We start from the raw sequence: 14,647 nt of genomic DNA, 5'->3' as shown, positions 1-14,647 counted from the left end.
AATGAAAATAAATGGTTATACTAAGGTTTACACTGAATCTGAGCCAGGGATGGTTTTGCCTTGTACAAAGACATGTGATGGAGAATGTGGGCTGTAATCACCATGTGCCAGGATAAGTCCCACGGCATTGGGCTCTGAGAGAGGCTGCATGGGTACGTCCAATTTCATAGAGATGCTGTAAGCAGCATGAATATGCAGACTACACTGCAGAAGACAGAGATGCATATGAGATTAACATGAAATCACATACATATACACACAATTTAATTTTCAGGTGCAAAATGCATATTAATTGTGTATCACGTTAAAATCATTAACACATCCACAATGGAAAAAGAAACCTTTAAGTGAGAAACACTGACAGCGTTACATATATTTACATTTTTATTGTGGTTTGACAACACCAGTTTTAAGCATTTAGAAATATTAACTATTCTAAGAACAATAATAATAACTCCGCAGCAACAAATGCTGTTATATCATGGTACTGTATATTGTCTGCCTGTCCTTTTATGGTCAAAGAGACCAAATGTTTGCATGTTTTGTGCTGTTCTTAATGTTTACACACAATAAACACAACAGTCCTCCAAACAAGTTCAGTTTAACCGCGGCAGTCTGTATTTACAGGCACACGACCAAGGTTGGTGGATTTTATTTTGGTGACTTGCAACTGTCCTGCTCAAGGACACAGTCATGATTTCTTACTAGTTGTTTTTTAATAAGAGCAACAAACCAGAAATCTTTTGATTACTAGTTCTACCACACCACATGATTTATGTCCAAAATAAAATAAAGTTTAGATTATGGTTGTGTCATTTCTGTGAGGCTCTCACCTTGTCTGCGTGCTTGGTTGTGGAGTCACAAACTCCGTTCCAGGGTTTCTGCAGTGGTCGCCACTCTCCACCTTGATTAAATGTGATCACTGTCTGGACAGAGCCGTCTGGAGAGGAAAGCAGATATGAGATTTATATAAATTCTTCCTAAATGTGTTGTTATGAGTACAGTCACAGCCTTACCCACGGCGAGCACACTGGTCATATATACGCCTCTCAGAGAGGTGATGTTGGTGAAGTCGGTGTCTCCACCTGTGGTGGTGTACAAATGGCGTTCCAGAGACTTGGAAAACACTATACCTCGGTCATCCGACACATATATGGTACCAATACCGGAGTCTGAAGGAGTAAAAACAACTGTTAGTATCCAGATTCTGATGTCAAGGTTACAAATCACACACAAGCTGTTTTGCACAGCTAAAAACAGCTGGATGCAGATGTGATGCAGAAGACACACCCATAAAATTTACAAACTCTTACGGGAAGAAAAAGATGGATAATATTGGCTGAAATATTTTGAAATAATATGCAGAGTACAGAAAATTAATGTATTAACGGTCATGTTTTTTTCAACTTCTCAAGTTTTTAAAGTTTTATTTCAAAACATACACAAAATCCAATCCAGAGCTGTTGTTGTTACAAAAATCTACAAATATTAAAACAGTTTTCATTAACTGAATTAAAGCTGAAACAAAGTGTAAATATCAGAAAAAAAGAAATTTTGCCTTAATTAACAGTAGTGAAATAAGTTAAAGCTTAAGTACTAAAATCAGTAAAATAAAAAATAAAAATAAATGACAGCTAATTAGAAATATTATTATATTATAGTTTTAATATAAAATTATTAATAAAAGTATTAATAAATAAAAGTATTATTAAAAATAATATAATATAATATATAGCATAGTTTTAATATAGAATTTAAGAGAAAACTGAAAATATAAATATTACTATAAGTACTATAAAAGTGCAGGAACATTACTAAAATAACACTGATCCAAACCTCTAAGTAATATGATACATATCTGGATATTGCATAGAAACATTATTATTTGATATATGTGACCCTGGACCACAAAACCAGTCATAAGTGTTCACTGAGATTTATACATCATCGGAAAGCTTAATTTTGTTAGAATAGGACAATATTTCGCTGAGATACAACTATTTGAAAATCTGCAATCTGAGAAAAATACTGAGAAAATCGTCTTCAAAGTTGTCCAAATGATTTCTTAGCCAAGCATATTACTAATCAAAAATTAAGTTTTGATATATTTTGATTTATTATATAAAATATCTTCACCGAATATGATCTTTATTTAATATCCTAATGATTTTTGCGCTAAAAAAAAAAAAAAGAAAGAAAATTTGGACCCATACTGTGCATTTCTGGCTATTGCTACAAATATACCCGTGCTACTTATGACTGTTTTTGCGGTCCAGGGTCACATATCGATATATTTTGCTGAACAATAAACAACTGCTTCACCTCCAGGTTCGTCTACGTGGATGAAGACCATATCGTTGTTTGCAGCTAGAATGGAGTAGAACTGCTCGTGTCCAATGATGGGGAGTTGAGCCATATCCCACGTCTCCCCCTGATCTACTGAGACATGAATCATGCGTGTGGAACCCTGAAAAACAAAAGAAGTGTTTCTGACATCTGCATATGATTTCAACCTCACACGACACATTACAGCTGTAGTCATAAACCTAATAAGCCCCTTGGCTACATACAGCCTACATAGGCAACTGTTTACATATGCAGCTTTTAATATATTTCAAAACACATTAAAGGATTAGTTCACTTACAAAAAACTTCACCCCCATGTCATCCAACATGTTCATGTCTTTCTTAAATTAAGGTTTTTAAGGAAAACATTCTATTATTCCCTCCATATAGTTGACTTCAATGAGGATCAACGGGTTGAAGGTCCAAATTTTAGCTTCAGCGAAGCTTCAAAAGGCTCTACACGATCCCAGCCGAGGAATAAGGGTGTTATCTAGCAAAACACTCTGTCATTTTCTAAAAAAATTCAAAATGTATATACTTTTTGACCACAAATGCTCACCTTGCACTTGCTCGACGTATTACGTAGTCACGTTGGAAAGGTCACATGTGGTTCATCTGTGTACTCCGGTTCAAAAAGATCTAATTTTCTCATCCAACATTGTTTTTTAACCTTTGTTTGTAAAAGATGTTTGACTTTCATTGCATGTTCGGTACATCTGCCTGAGTCACGCGTGACCTTTTCAACGCGACTACGTAATGCGTGAAGTCGTGCTAGTGCAAGATGAGCATTTGTGGTTAAAAAGTATATAAATTTGTACTTTTCTTAGAAAATTACAGATCGTTTCACTAGATAAGACCCTTATTCTTCAGCGGGGATCATGTAGAGCCCTTTGAATCTGCACTGAAACTGCAATTTGGACCTTCAACCCGTTGGCTCCCGTTGAAGTCCACTGGAGAAAAATCCTGGAATGTTTTCCTCAAAAACCTTTTTTTTTTTTCGACTGAAGAAAGAAAGAAATGGACATCTTGGATGACATGAGGGTGAGTAGACTGGACATTTTTAATCTGGAAGGGAACTAATCCTTTAAAACAAAAAACATCTATTTTTGATTAAATGTTATCCAAGTAGGCAGCACACTAGATTTTGGAATAGAATTATATACACTATATCCAAATTCATGTGAGAGCTCACCGAGTCGGTCATGATTGAGGCATAAACAAAGCTTCCACCCAGGCCGAAGGAATAAATCCGGCTTCCTATGGTTTTGAATGTTTTGCCATAGTCTAAAGACTTTCTCAATTCAAATGTTCCCCGGTCATCTGAAAGAGAGAGGAATTCAAAAATATGACAAATGAAATACAGCCAGGATTAATTTCCAGTATCGTTTAAATGATCCTGAAAGTTGTACTAAAATAAAGCCACTCACTGCAGGATCCATTGGGGTTTGTGGTTAAGAAAATAGTGTCATCAATTCCCCTGAAATGACATGCAAACATACAATGAGAAATTTCTAACCACTACAAACAAAAGCCATCTCTATTAAGGACAAACCTATAAACGATAGATCTCAGATTCTTGAATGTATGAAATAAAATGTAGTAGAAGTAGTAATTTATTTTTATTGCCATGTCAGCATCTAAGGCAATTTTTATGGCAAAAAAGATTATATTTATGAGTGTTGGGATTGTAAAACTCAAAAGAAATAACAGAAAATTGCTTTATAATACATTTAATTGTGCTTTTTCATCCTTTTTTGGAGCCACACACGTTTGCTGTATGAAAAACAAAACCTCAAACATTCTGCATAAGGGATTTGGTTTTTCAGTGAACAAAGCAAATAATTCTGGTTTGGAACGACATGGGTCTCTTCATTGCTATTTCAAAAACCATATATTCCATGAAAAAGCTCTAAATTGATACATAGATAAACAAACAGAATGAAATATGTTCTTATGTGAGAACTGTAACCTCAAACTAAAGTAAAACATTACAAAAATGCAATTGCCAGATTGTCAAAATTGTCGAAATTCATTTGACAGAAATGACCTGTTGTTAAAATACTTAAATCTAAATTAGCTCTAGGCAGTGATGAGATTCAAATCCACAACAAAGATTTAAATTTAAAAGCACTTGGACACACAGTGACCAATCACAATGAAGAACAAAAATGACTTTTTGGATGAAGAAACTCTTGAACATAAAAATATCAACATATTTTTCAAAGATGCAGTTTTTTATGAAGTAGGAGGCAAAATCGTATTTACAAGTTCCCAGGCTGGAGGTTTTATAACAATAAATATTGGAGATATATTCACAAGTTTAGTTTAAGACTTAGTATTAGCTAAACATTAGTATACACTACAAACCAAAAGATTGTTAATGTTTTTAAAGAAGTCTCTTCTGCTCACCAAGCCTGCGTTTATTTTATCTAAAGTACAGCAAAAACAGTAAAATTTTGAAATATTTTTACTATTCTAAATAACTACTTTCCATTTGAATATAATTTAACATTTAATTTATTCCTATGATTAAAGCTAAATTTTCAGCATCATTACTCCAGTCTTCAGTGTCACAAGATTCTTGCTGTTCAAAAAACTAACTATTTAAAAGTTGAGTACGTTTTTCAGGATTCTTTGATCAATAGAAACATCCTAAGACCAGCATTTATCTGAAATAAAAATCTTGTGTAACATCATACACTATATCATTCAAAAGCTTGGAGTCAGTATATATATATTTTTTGGGAAAAGAAATTATAGAAATGAATACTTTTCTTTATCAAGGATGCTTTAAATTAATCAAAAGTGATGATAAAGATATTTATAATGTTACAAAAGATTTCCATTTCAGATAAATGATGTTCTTCTGAACTTTTGATTCATCAAAGAAACCAAGAAAAATTCTACTTAACTGCTTTCAACATAATAATAATAATAAATGTTTGAGAAGCAAATCAGAACATAAGAATGATTTCTGAAGGATCATATGACTGGAGTAATGATGCTAAAAATTCAGCTTTGAAATCACAGGAATTGATTATATTTTAAAATATATTTATATAGAAAGCAGTTATGTTAAATAGTAAAAATATTACACAATTTAAAAAAAAAAAAAATTACAAAATCTTTAAAAATTTCAAAAACTGGTAGTGTATCTTGTTAGCACCCAGAGTTACATTTAATTTTACATTAACTGTCATTATATGTCACATAAAAAGTGGACTGGTCAATCAGATGGTCAAAGTTGGCCAGAATTAGCTGCAATATGGACCAGACTTAGCCAGAAGTCAAAACTCTGGCTACATGAGACAACAATTACTAATTCGTTTATGTATGTTTATGGTCATACCATTTCACAAGACAAACAGTCTCATGGATCTTCCTCCAATTGGCCCCGAAGTCCTCAGACAGCCATAAGTCATGCTGAAAAAAAGAAGAGAATCGTGTTAGTACATGTTCTTTTGCACAAAGAAATGTCTAATCAGAGGTCTTACATTGATGCTGTAGACCATGAGTATGTTGCTGTCTCTGAGGTTGTACGTGATGTGCATTAACGGATGGAAGGGAAGCTCAGAGGTCACAAAACTCTTGCCGAAGTCAACCGAACGAAAGATTTTGGTGACTCTCCCCTCGGTTAAGTCACCTGTGAGGATCACCTGTGGGACAGATTATAAACCTGTTCAGTAGTTAATCAAAAATACACATATAATGGCAAGAGAAGAATTTAAAAGTAGAAACATGAAACTTTTAAAAATAAATTTTTATGCTCACCAAGGCTGCATTTATTTGATGAAACATACACTAAATTTGTAAAAATATTACTATTTTAAATAATAGTTTTTTTATTTAAATATATTTTAAAATGTAATTTATTCCTGTGATGCAAAGATGAATTTTCTGCATCATTACTCCAGTCTTCAGTGTCACATGATCCTTCAGAAATCATTCTAATATGCTGATTTATTCTGTATTATAATCAATATTAAAAACAGTTGAACTGGTTAATATTTTGTGGAAACTGTGAAATATATATATATATATAATATATATTTTTTTTTCTTTCTTTTCAGGATTCTTTGATGATTAAAAAGTTAAAAAGAACAGGATTTATTAGAAACAGAAATAGTTTTATATATCTGTACTGTTACTAAAGCTCATCCTTTTGAGGTTGGACTACTTTTCCACCTGTATGAACTTGTTTTTTGCTTGTACACACATCAGAATTTTACAGCACACCACAGGCTTCTCACTTTTTCACACTTTCATCACATTCAATATAACCTGGAAAATTCTTTTCAGAACAGTTTATTATTACACAGAAGTAAGAGCAGAGAAGTACATCTTCACCTTCCCCGAATTTTCAGGACCAATCGCGATGCCAAACTCTGTCTGTATGAACGTGTTGTTAATAAGGTCGGTGATGTCCTGGAATGTCTTTCCATAGTCTTCACTGACCCAGAAGAGATAAGAGGGAGTTATGCATCATGTGATACAGCTAAACAACAAAAATCAATTAAATGTGCACTAACATTTATACTGGGCAAACACAGCACTGGAAGTGGAAGGATTCACTGAATTGCACTGCTAAATCCTTCTAGCTAGAGTCCTAAAAGACACTCTTACCTTCTGTACAGTCTGGACTGACCAAACCGCATGAGAAAAAGAGGAACCTGGAATGTGGTCAGCACCAGCAGAACCTGCACAGAAGAGGGACATTGTGAATATTATAGCATGTGCATGTGAACAGCTCAGAGCCGTTCAGAAACTCACAGTGCAGTGAAGCATTCACAGAGATTTAAACTCTGGCTCGACCGAGATACTGCGGGACACATGCCTGGACTTGAGCGCAGCCACAGTCTCACCCTTCACACTTACTTTATCCAGCTATCACTCAAGTTCAGGCGCTTCCTGTTCGCAGAGGGGATTCTGATTGGATGGTGAGTCATTCTTATTAACTCCTGTCTCTATCTTTTAAAGTCAAAATGAAATTTGCAGTCCATTCTACTTCCATAATGTGACACATTTCCCACAATAAATCAGTAATCATTCATCAATAGTACACAGCTGAAAAGACAAGCTGTTTTAGAGGCAGAGCGAATTATTACATTTAAATGAAAATTTTAAACGACAAACATTTTTGATGAATCGTGTGTATTAAATAACTCATCAAAAGCAAAGCTTTGTGGTTTTTAGGAAATGTCTGTTAGCTTTCAGATCAGATAAATTCACTAGGATAGAGGTTTTTAAACTACGGTCCAAAGGAAAAAAAAGGACAAAAATAAAAAGGATGAAAAAGAACTGAATAGAAATAAAATCTTTCAGCCTTTCTCCTCTGGGAAAAACTGAAATAAAAAAAAAAAAAGATTAAACTAAAACTAAAAGAAAGTATTTTTCAGTCTTTCTCTTCTAGGAAAAAAAATGACCAAAAATATTAATGAAAAAATAAAATAAAATACAAAAGCTGTTTTACATTTCTTATAAACTAACAGTAAAGTAAATAATTAAATCTTTAAATAATAGATAAATAGTTCAGGCGCTTCAGCCTTTTTCTTCTGGGAAAAATTAACATAAATTAAAAATGAAATGAAATAAAATTAAATAAATAATAAAATTAAATATAATTAAATTAAATGTTTTCTGTTTCTTATACACAACAGAAAGTAAATAATTAATCTTTCAGCCTTTCTCTTCTTGGAAAAATGGACCAAAAATATTATTGGAAAAAAAAAAACTGAAATAAAAGATGAAGATAAAGAATTGCATGGAAATAAATAAAATTATAAAATAAAATAAAATAAAATAAATGAGATATATAGCTGTTCTTAATTTCTTATAAAGTAAAAGAAAGTAAATAATAATTTATCTTTCAGCCTTTCTCTTCTGGGAAAAATGGACTAAAAATATTATTGGAAAAAAAAACTGAAATAAAAGATGAAGATAAAGAATTGCATGGAAATAAATAAAATTATAAAATAAAATAAAATAAATTAGATAGATAGCTGTTTTTCATTTCTTATAAACTAACAGAAAGTAAATAATTAATCTTTTAGCCTTTCTCTTCTGGGAAAAATGGACAAAAGATATTAATGGAAAAAAATGTAAAAAAAAAAAAGGATCAAAATAAAGAATTGCATGGAAATAAATTAAAAAAAAATGAAATAAAATAAAATAAAATATCTGTTTTAGGTTTCTCTTAATCTAATAGAAAGTAAATAAGCCTTTCACTTCTGAGAAAAATGGACCAAAATATTAATAACTTATCCTGCACTATACAGATTTTTGTGTAGTCATATGCTTTCTGCAATGAAAATGTAAAATAAAAGGTATTTAAAACAGATAAATTATCCTTTCATTATGTCCACCCCAAAATAATAACTAGTATCAATTTGATTCATGTTTCTTCTTACAAAAGAAAGATTTCTGGGAAGTCCTTTCTTTACATCCCTGAAAAAAAGCTTGTAAAACAGTACAATATTTGTTAGACGTGCAATAAATAATTCCCGGAAGGGTGCTAATTATGACGCCTCCAAAATAGAAAAGGTGTCTCAAAAGACACCGCTCTTTGAAAGCATTTGCACAGAGTTAACAGAAATGTTTTGCAGTGGTGTTGTTGCTGGGTGAAGGCTGGGCTGGGGGAGTAATTACAGCTTGTACATGTTTTACAGCTGCACTTTGGTTCAGTTCTATAAGAGATGGATTCAGCCTCTAGTGTTGTTGGCGCTAAATGACGGTTTGAGGACTTGTCAAGCTAGACTCTGAAGAGTCTTTCAGCCTCTGGAGCTGTAATTCACTTGTTCCCGTTTCACATTGACGTGTGATTGTAGGGCCCACATTCCTCCGAATCAGATGCTGCGAGTAAAAGACTTGGGTTGAACTTACAATCATAAATTTTGTTGATCGGCTACTGATTAGTAAACATAGTGGAAGTAACCCAGTGTAATAATTGAGGCTAATCAGAAGGTTGCTCGTTCAAATCCCAAAGTAGTGAGGAATTTCTATGAATTTTTATGACATTTGTGCTCAAATAAACAAAAAATGTGAATAGAGTGTTTTCACAACGCGCTATCAAGCGGCCATATTGGCGCACGAAATGTAAACAATGCCACTGAACCGAACGAAACATGCATATTTTGCTGATTATTGCTGCTGAAAATGGTCAATTATTGTCATGTTTTATGCTGTACTAATCGGTCGGACCAGGAAAAACATTTGGAGTACTACAGACTAACAAATGTTATAACAAATCGAGGAGAAGAGTGCAAAAAACTGTTTGAGGAACAAAAGGCGTTTGTGGTTGGCCAAACTGAACCAGGATTTCCAGGGCAAGAATCTTGACAACATTCGTGTTTGATTTTATCATTTTCAGTCAGGCAGGTGCAGTGTTGGGGAGTAACTAGTTACATGTAACAGAATTATGTAATTTAATTACAAAATAAATGTAATTGTAATTAGTTACAGTTACTGAGAAAAAATATGTAATTAAATTACAGTTACTTTTGAAAAATGCCAGTGATTACAAGGGGGATTACATCTGAATTTTTTCACACACCCACCCCCACTTACAGATTTAACTGACTTCTTTTAAATTGCATTAACTGCTCTAAAATGAGACACCAATGTTTCAGGAGTTTAGGACACAGAACAGGACACATGCTTATTCGATAACTGTTTTATTTCCTATTTGGGTTTATTTTTTAAGATTTTTTTTTCCAAGGCATTGTTAGATGCTAGTGTTTTCTGTCATAACTATGCAAACATTTGATTTCAAACCCAGTATCATAGCTATTTCTTGTTATGATGTTATTTATATTATGATCTTGTTATGACATATAGCACAACTGCGCTCACGGTGACCCGAGTTCGATTCCCGTCTCGAGATCCTTTGCCGATCCCGCTCCCCTCTCTCCTCCCAGCTCTTTCCTGTCATCTCTCTACTGTCCTATCACAATAAAAGGCATAAAAAACCCAAAAATATAAGTAAAAAAAAAAAAAGTCAGTGCTATATGCTTGATAATTTTTCTTGGCGGAAGCTTTGCGTTTTGTTAGCTAATAAAATATTAAGACTTGCTCTATTGTTTCATACAAACGCAGCTGCTGCCATTTTTTTTTTTTTTGTACATTGTAATGGATTATAAGATAACTAACAAACTAGTACTACTACTTAATTATTTATGTGGTGAAATGTTGTGTAAGAAAACTGGTATGACTGCACTGTATCCCTAAAATGTCTAGTTTGAACTTGCCATTTGTTAGCAACTGATTTCTTCATGGAAGCTTTGCGTTCAAATATTTCAACTCAGATCAGTGTTTCGTGTCTAATAATTCTGACACGAAACATCTAAATAATCTATCAAGCAGCTGTGTAATAAGTGAGATAATGTACATTCAGCCAAATAAAGATGTATATTATCCCTTACTTATTATAATCTTAATTCAAGTGATAAAGGATTTTGAAAGTCTGACAGTAATCAGTGTTGAACGCTACTGTAAGGTTAACTCTGCCTGGTTTAAATGTTTCAAAATGATTAACAGTTGAAAAAATTAGAAATTTAGAAAAGTAATCAAAAAGTAATTAAAAGTTACATTACTTTAATAAAGTAATTGAAAAGTTACACTACTTGTTACATTTTAAATCAAGTAACCTGTAATCTGTAACCTATTACATTTCCAAAGTAACATTCCCAACACTGGGTAGGTGAAATATTAGGCTAGATTCTAATATATGCTCGTATGTATCTTTACCACCTATTAACTTCTGTTTGTCAAAATATCGCACAATTTTTTGAAGAGAATGAGGCAATAGGTTGGCACAGACTCTAGTAATTTACACATTTTGCTTAGTTGAGAATCCTGGGTTTGCACTTATGTCAGGGTTGGATCAGTTACCAGGATGTGACCATATTGGAAATACTCGGATGTAAACAAAGGCACTGACTGAATGGTTAATGTACTAATGAATACCTTCTTCTGCTAATTTATGCTGTCTACACCACAAAAAACTGCCAAGTCATATAAAGAAGGACTTTGTAAGCAGAAAAGGGCATAATATTTTGACAAACTAAAGTTAATAGGAGGTAAAGAGATGTATGAGCAGTATAAATTAAGATATTAGCATAATATTTCACCTTCCTGAGCAGAAATGATGAGAACAAACAAATGTTATCAAGATTCTTGCCCTGGAAATCCTGTTTCAGTTTGGCCAACCACAAACACTTTGTGTTCCTCAGTTTTTGCACTCTTTTCCCTGATTTGTTATAACTTTTGGCAGTCTAAATGTTTTTCCTGGTCCAACCGATCAGTACAGCCGAAAAAAAAAAAGACAATAAATGATCATTTTCAGCAAATCGGCAAAATTTGCGAATCCGGTTCAGTGGCATTGTTTATGTTCAGTGTCGCCAATATGGCCAATTGATGACACATTCTCAATTTGCAGCTCTAATGTGATGCATTTAAAACTAGATACTTTTCATGTTATGGTATTCTTATGTTAGCAAATTAATCAAATTCGACTTACCCCGGTGCCGTCTCCAACCCAGGCCAGAGATACTGAGCCACTCAGGTCATTGAAGTTATACTGAAAAAGAGACAAAGATTGTAAGACTCCAGATAAACACTATAGTTAAAATTCTAGAGATGGATGATTTTAATAATCCCTGCCCCGCCAAAGTGAACTTGTGAAATTTTCTCTCCAAAAATAATCTGCATGAATCAAATGAAATTTGTATTGAAACAAAACAGGCCATTTTCATTAGCACCACCACCACATTTGGGCTCTAAAATCTCTTTTATTATAATATTGTTCTCTCTCTAACTCTCTCAGTCCTAATGCAGGTTTGTTTTCAGAGCGCTTCTGTGGTGAAACGAAACACCACAGGCTGTTTTTCAGTCTACAGGGATGAGATTGCAGCCTGGAATCAGACTAAAAATATAAAACAAGAAAAAAATAATAATAATGACTAAAAACAGGACTCCAAACCGCAGCTTTACATAACTAAAAATAAGAAACAATCAGTACAGAACAGAAAGCAGCCACACAAACACAACAAAAAAAACTTAAATGAGAAAAAAACTTGCTTTAAATGGATAGTTTACCAAAAAAACAAAAACAACAATTTGATAACTAGATAAAAAAGTTTATCAAGACAAACTTTAAGTTGGCTTGAGAAAGCCAGACCAGAAAGTTTTAAAAGTTTAAATAGCTTAAGAAGTTAAAGAAAAAACGTTTGATGGTTTTCAGTCTGAAATAGTTTAAAGTCTGAAGCTTAAAGTACTTTTAAAAGGTTAAAGTTTGAATTTTTTTAAGACAATACAGTCTCAGATAGATAGATGGATAGACAGAACAACAAAACCTGAATAGCATGTTGTTAGCATGTTACTAACATAATTAACATGTAACTAGCATGTTGTTAGAATAATTAGCAAGTTGCTAGCATGTTTTTAACATGATTAGCAAGTTGTTAGCATAATTAACAAGTTTCTAACAAGATTAACAGGTTCTAACATGTTGCTAGCATGGTTAGCAAGTTGTTAGCATGATTCTAGCATGTCTCTAGCATGATTAGCAAGTTGTTGACATGTTGCTAGCATGTTTTTAGCATGGCTAGCAAGATTCTGGCATGCTTCTATCATGGTTAGCAAGTTGTTAGCATGTTACTAGCATGTTTATCAAGTTGCCACCATGTTACTAACGTCTTTCTAGCATGACTGGAAAGTTGCTAGCATGTTTCTAGCATGATTAACAAGCTGCTAGCATGTTTCTAACATGATTAGCAAGTTGTTGACATGTTGTTAGCATGTTTTTTACCATGATTAACAAGATTCTAACATGTTTCTAACATGATTAGCAAGTTGCTTACATGTTTCTAGCATTATTAGCAAGTTGCTAGCATTTTTCTACAGATAGATATAGATAGCATGTTGTTAGCATGTTACTAACGTAATTAACATGTAACTAGCATGTTGTTATAATAATTAGCAAGTTGCTAACATGTTTTTTAACATGATCAGCAAGTTGCTAGCATAATTAGCAAGTTGTTAGCATGTTGCTAACATGTTTCTAGCATGATTAGCAATTTGTTAGCATGTTGCTACCATGATTAACAAGTTGCTAACATGTTTCTAGCATGATTAGCAAGTTGTTGACATGTTGCTAGCATGTTTTTGCATGATTTTGCATGAAATGTTGTGTAAGAAAACTGGTATGACTGCACTGTATCCCTAAAATGTCTAGTTTGAACTTGCCATTTGTTAGCAACTGATTTCTTCATGGAAGCTTTGCGTTCAAATATTTCAACTCAGATCAGTGTTTCGTGTCTAATAATTTTGACACGAAACATCTAAATAATCTATCAAGCAGCTGTGTAATAAGTGAGATAATGTACATTCAGCCAGTTGTTATCGCAAAATAAAGATGTATATTATCCCTTACTTATTATAATCTTAATTCAAGTGATAAAGGATTTTGAAAGTCTGACAGTAATCAGTGTTGAACGCTACTGTAAGGTTAACTCTGCCTGGTTTAAATGTTTCAAAATGATTAACAGTTGAAAAAATTAGCATGATTAACAAGTTGCTAACATGTTTCTAGCATGATTAGCAAGTTGTTGACATGTTGCTAGCATGTTTTTGCATGATTAGCAAGATTCTGGCATGTTTCTATCATTGTTAGCAAGTTGTTAGCATGTTACTAGCATGTTTCTAACATGTTTATCAAGTTGTTAGCATGTTTCTAGCATGTTTATCAAGTTGTTAGCATGTTACTAGTGTGTTTTAGCATGACTGGAAAGTTGCTAGCATGTTTCACGCATGATTAGCAAGCTGCTAGCATGTTTCTAACATGATTAGCAAGTTGTTGACATGTTGCTAACATGTTTTTACCATGATTAGCAAGATTTTAGCATGTTTCTAACATGATTAGCAAGTTGCTTACATGTTTCTTGCATTATTAGCAAGTTGCTAGCATTTTTCTAACATGATTAGCAAGTTGTTAGCATGTTGCCAGTATGATTAACAAGTTGCTAGCATGTTTCTAGCATGATTAGCAAGATGTTGACATGTTGCTAGCATGTTTTTATCATGATTAACAAGATTCTAGCATGATTATCAAGTTGCTAGCATGTTTCTAGCATGATTATCAAGTTGCTAGCATGTTGCTAGCATGGTTAACAAGTTGCTAGCATGATTCTAGCATGATTCTAGCATGATTAGCAAGTTGTTGACATGTTGCTAGCATGTTTTTAACATGATTAACAAGATTCTAGCATGATTATCAAGTTGCTAGCATGTTTCTAGCATGATTAGC

At 33.2% G+C, this 14,647-nt stretch overlaps 1 protein-coding gene across 1 annotated transcript in view; it reads right to left on the bottom strand.

Annotated features, from left to right (window-relative positions):
* sort1a (sortilin 1a) overlaps positions 1-14,647 on the bottom strand; it is a 32,186-nt gene that overhangs the window by 6,234 nt on the left and 11,305 nt on the right. Inside the window, exons 2-12 of the mRNA XM_051122629.1 lie at positions 11,861-11,920; positions 6,970-7,043; positions 6,694-6,796; positions 5,841-6,002; positions 5,696-5,769; positions 3,774-3,823; positions 3,539-3,666; positions 2,323-2,467; positions 1,017-1,172; positions 834-940; positions 102-204 (exon numbers count right to left, since the gene is read on the bottom strand). Of these exons, the coding sequence (XP_050978586.1) occupies positions 102-204; positions 834-940; positions 1,017-1,172; positions 2,323-2,467; positions 3,539-3,666; positions 3,774-3,823; positions 5,696-5,769; positions 5,841-6,002; positions 6,694-6,796; positions 6,970-7,043; positions 11,861-11,920 (1,162 nt within the window). The remainder of the gene's footprint in view (positions 1-101; positions 205-833; positions 941-1,016; positions 1,173-2,322; positions 2,468-3,538; positions 3,667-3,773; positions 3,824-5,695; positions 5,770-5,840; positions 6,003-6,693; positions 6,797-6,969; positions 7,044-11,860; positions 11,921-14,647) is intronic.

The sequence above is a fragment of the Labeo rohita genome, chromosome 11 (genome assembly GCF_022985175.1).
Source record: "Labeo rohita strain BAU-BD-2019 chromosome 11, IGBB_LRoh.1.0, whole genome shotgun sequence".
NCBI lineage: Eukaryota > Metazoa > Chordata > Actinopteri > Cypriniformes > Cyprinidae > Labeo > Labeo rohita.
The sequence above is the reverse complement of the archived record's forward strand: the minus strand, read 5'-3'. Positions and strand labels throughout refer to the sequence as shown.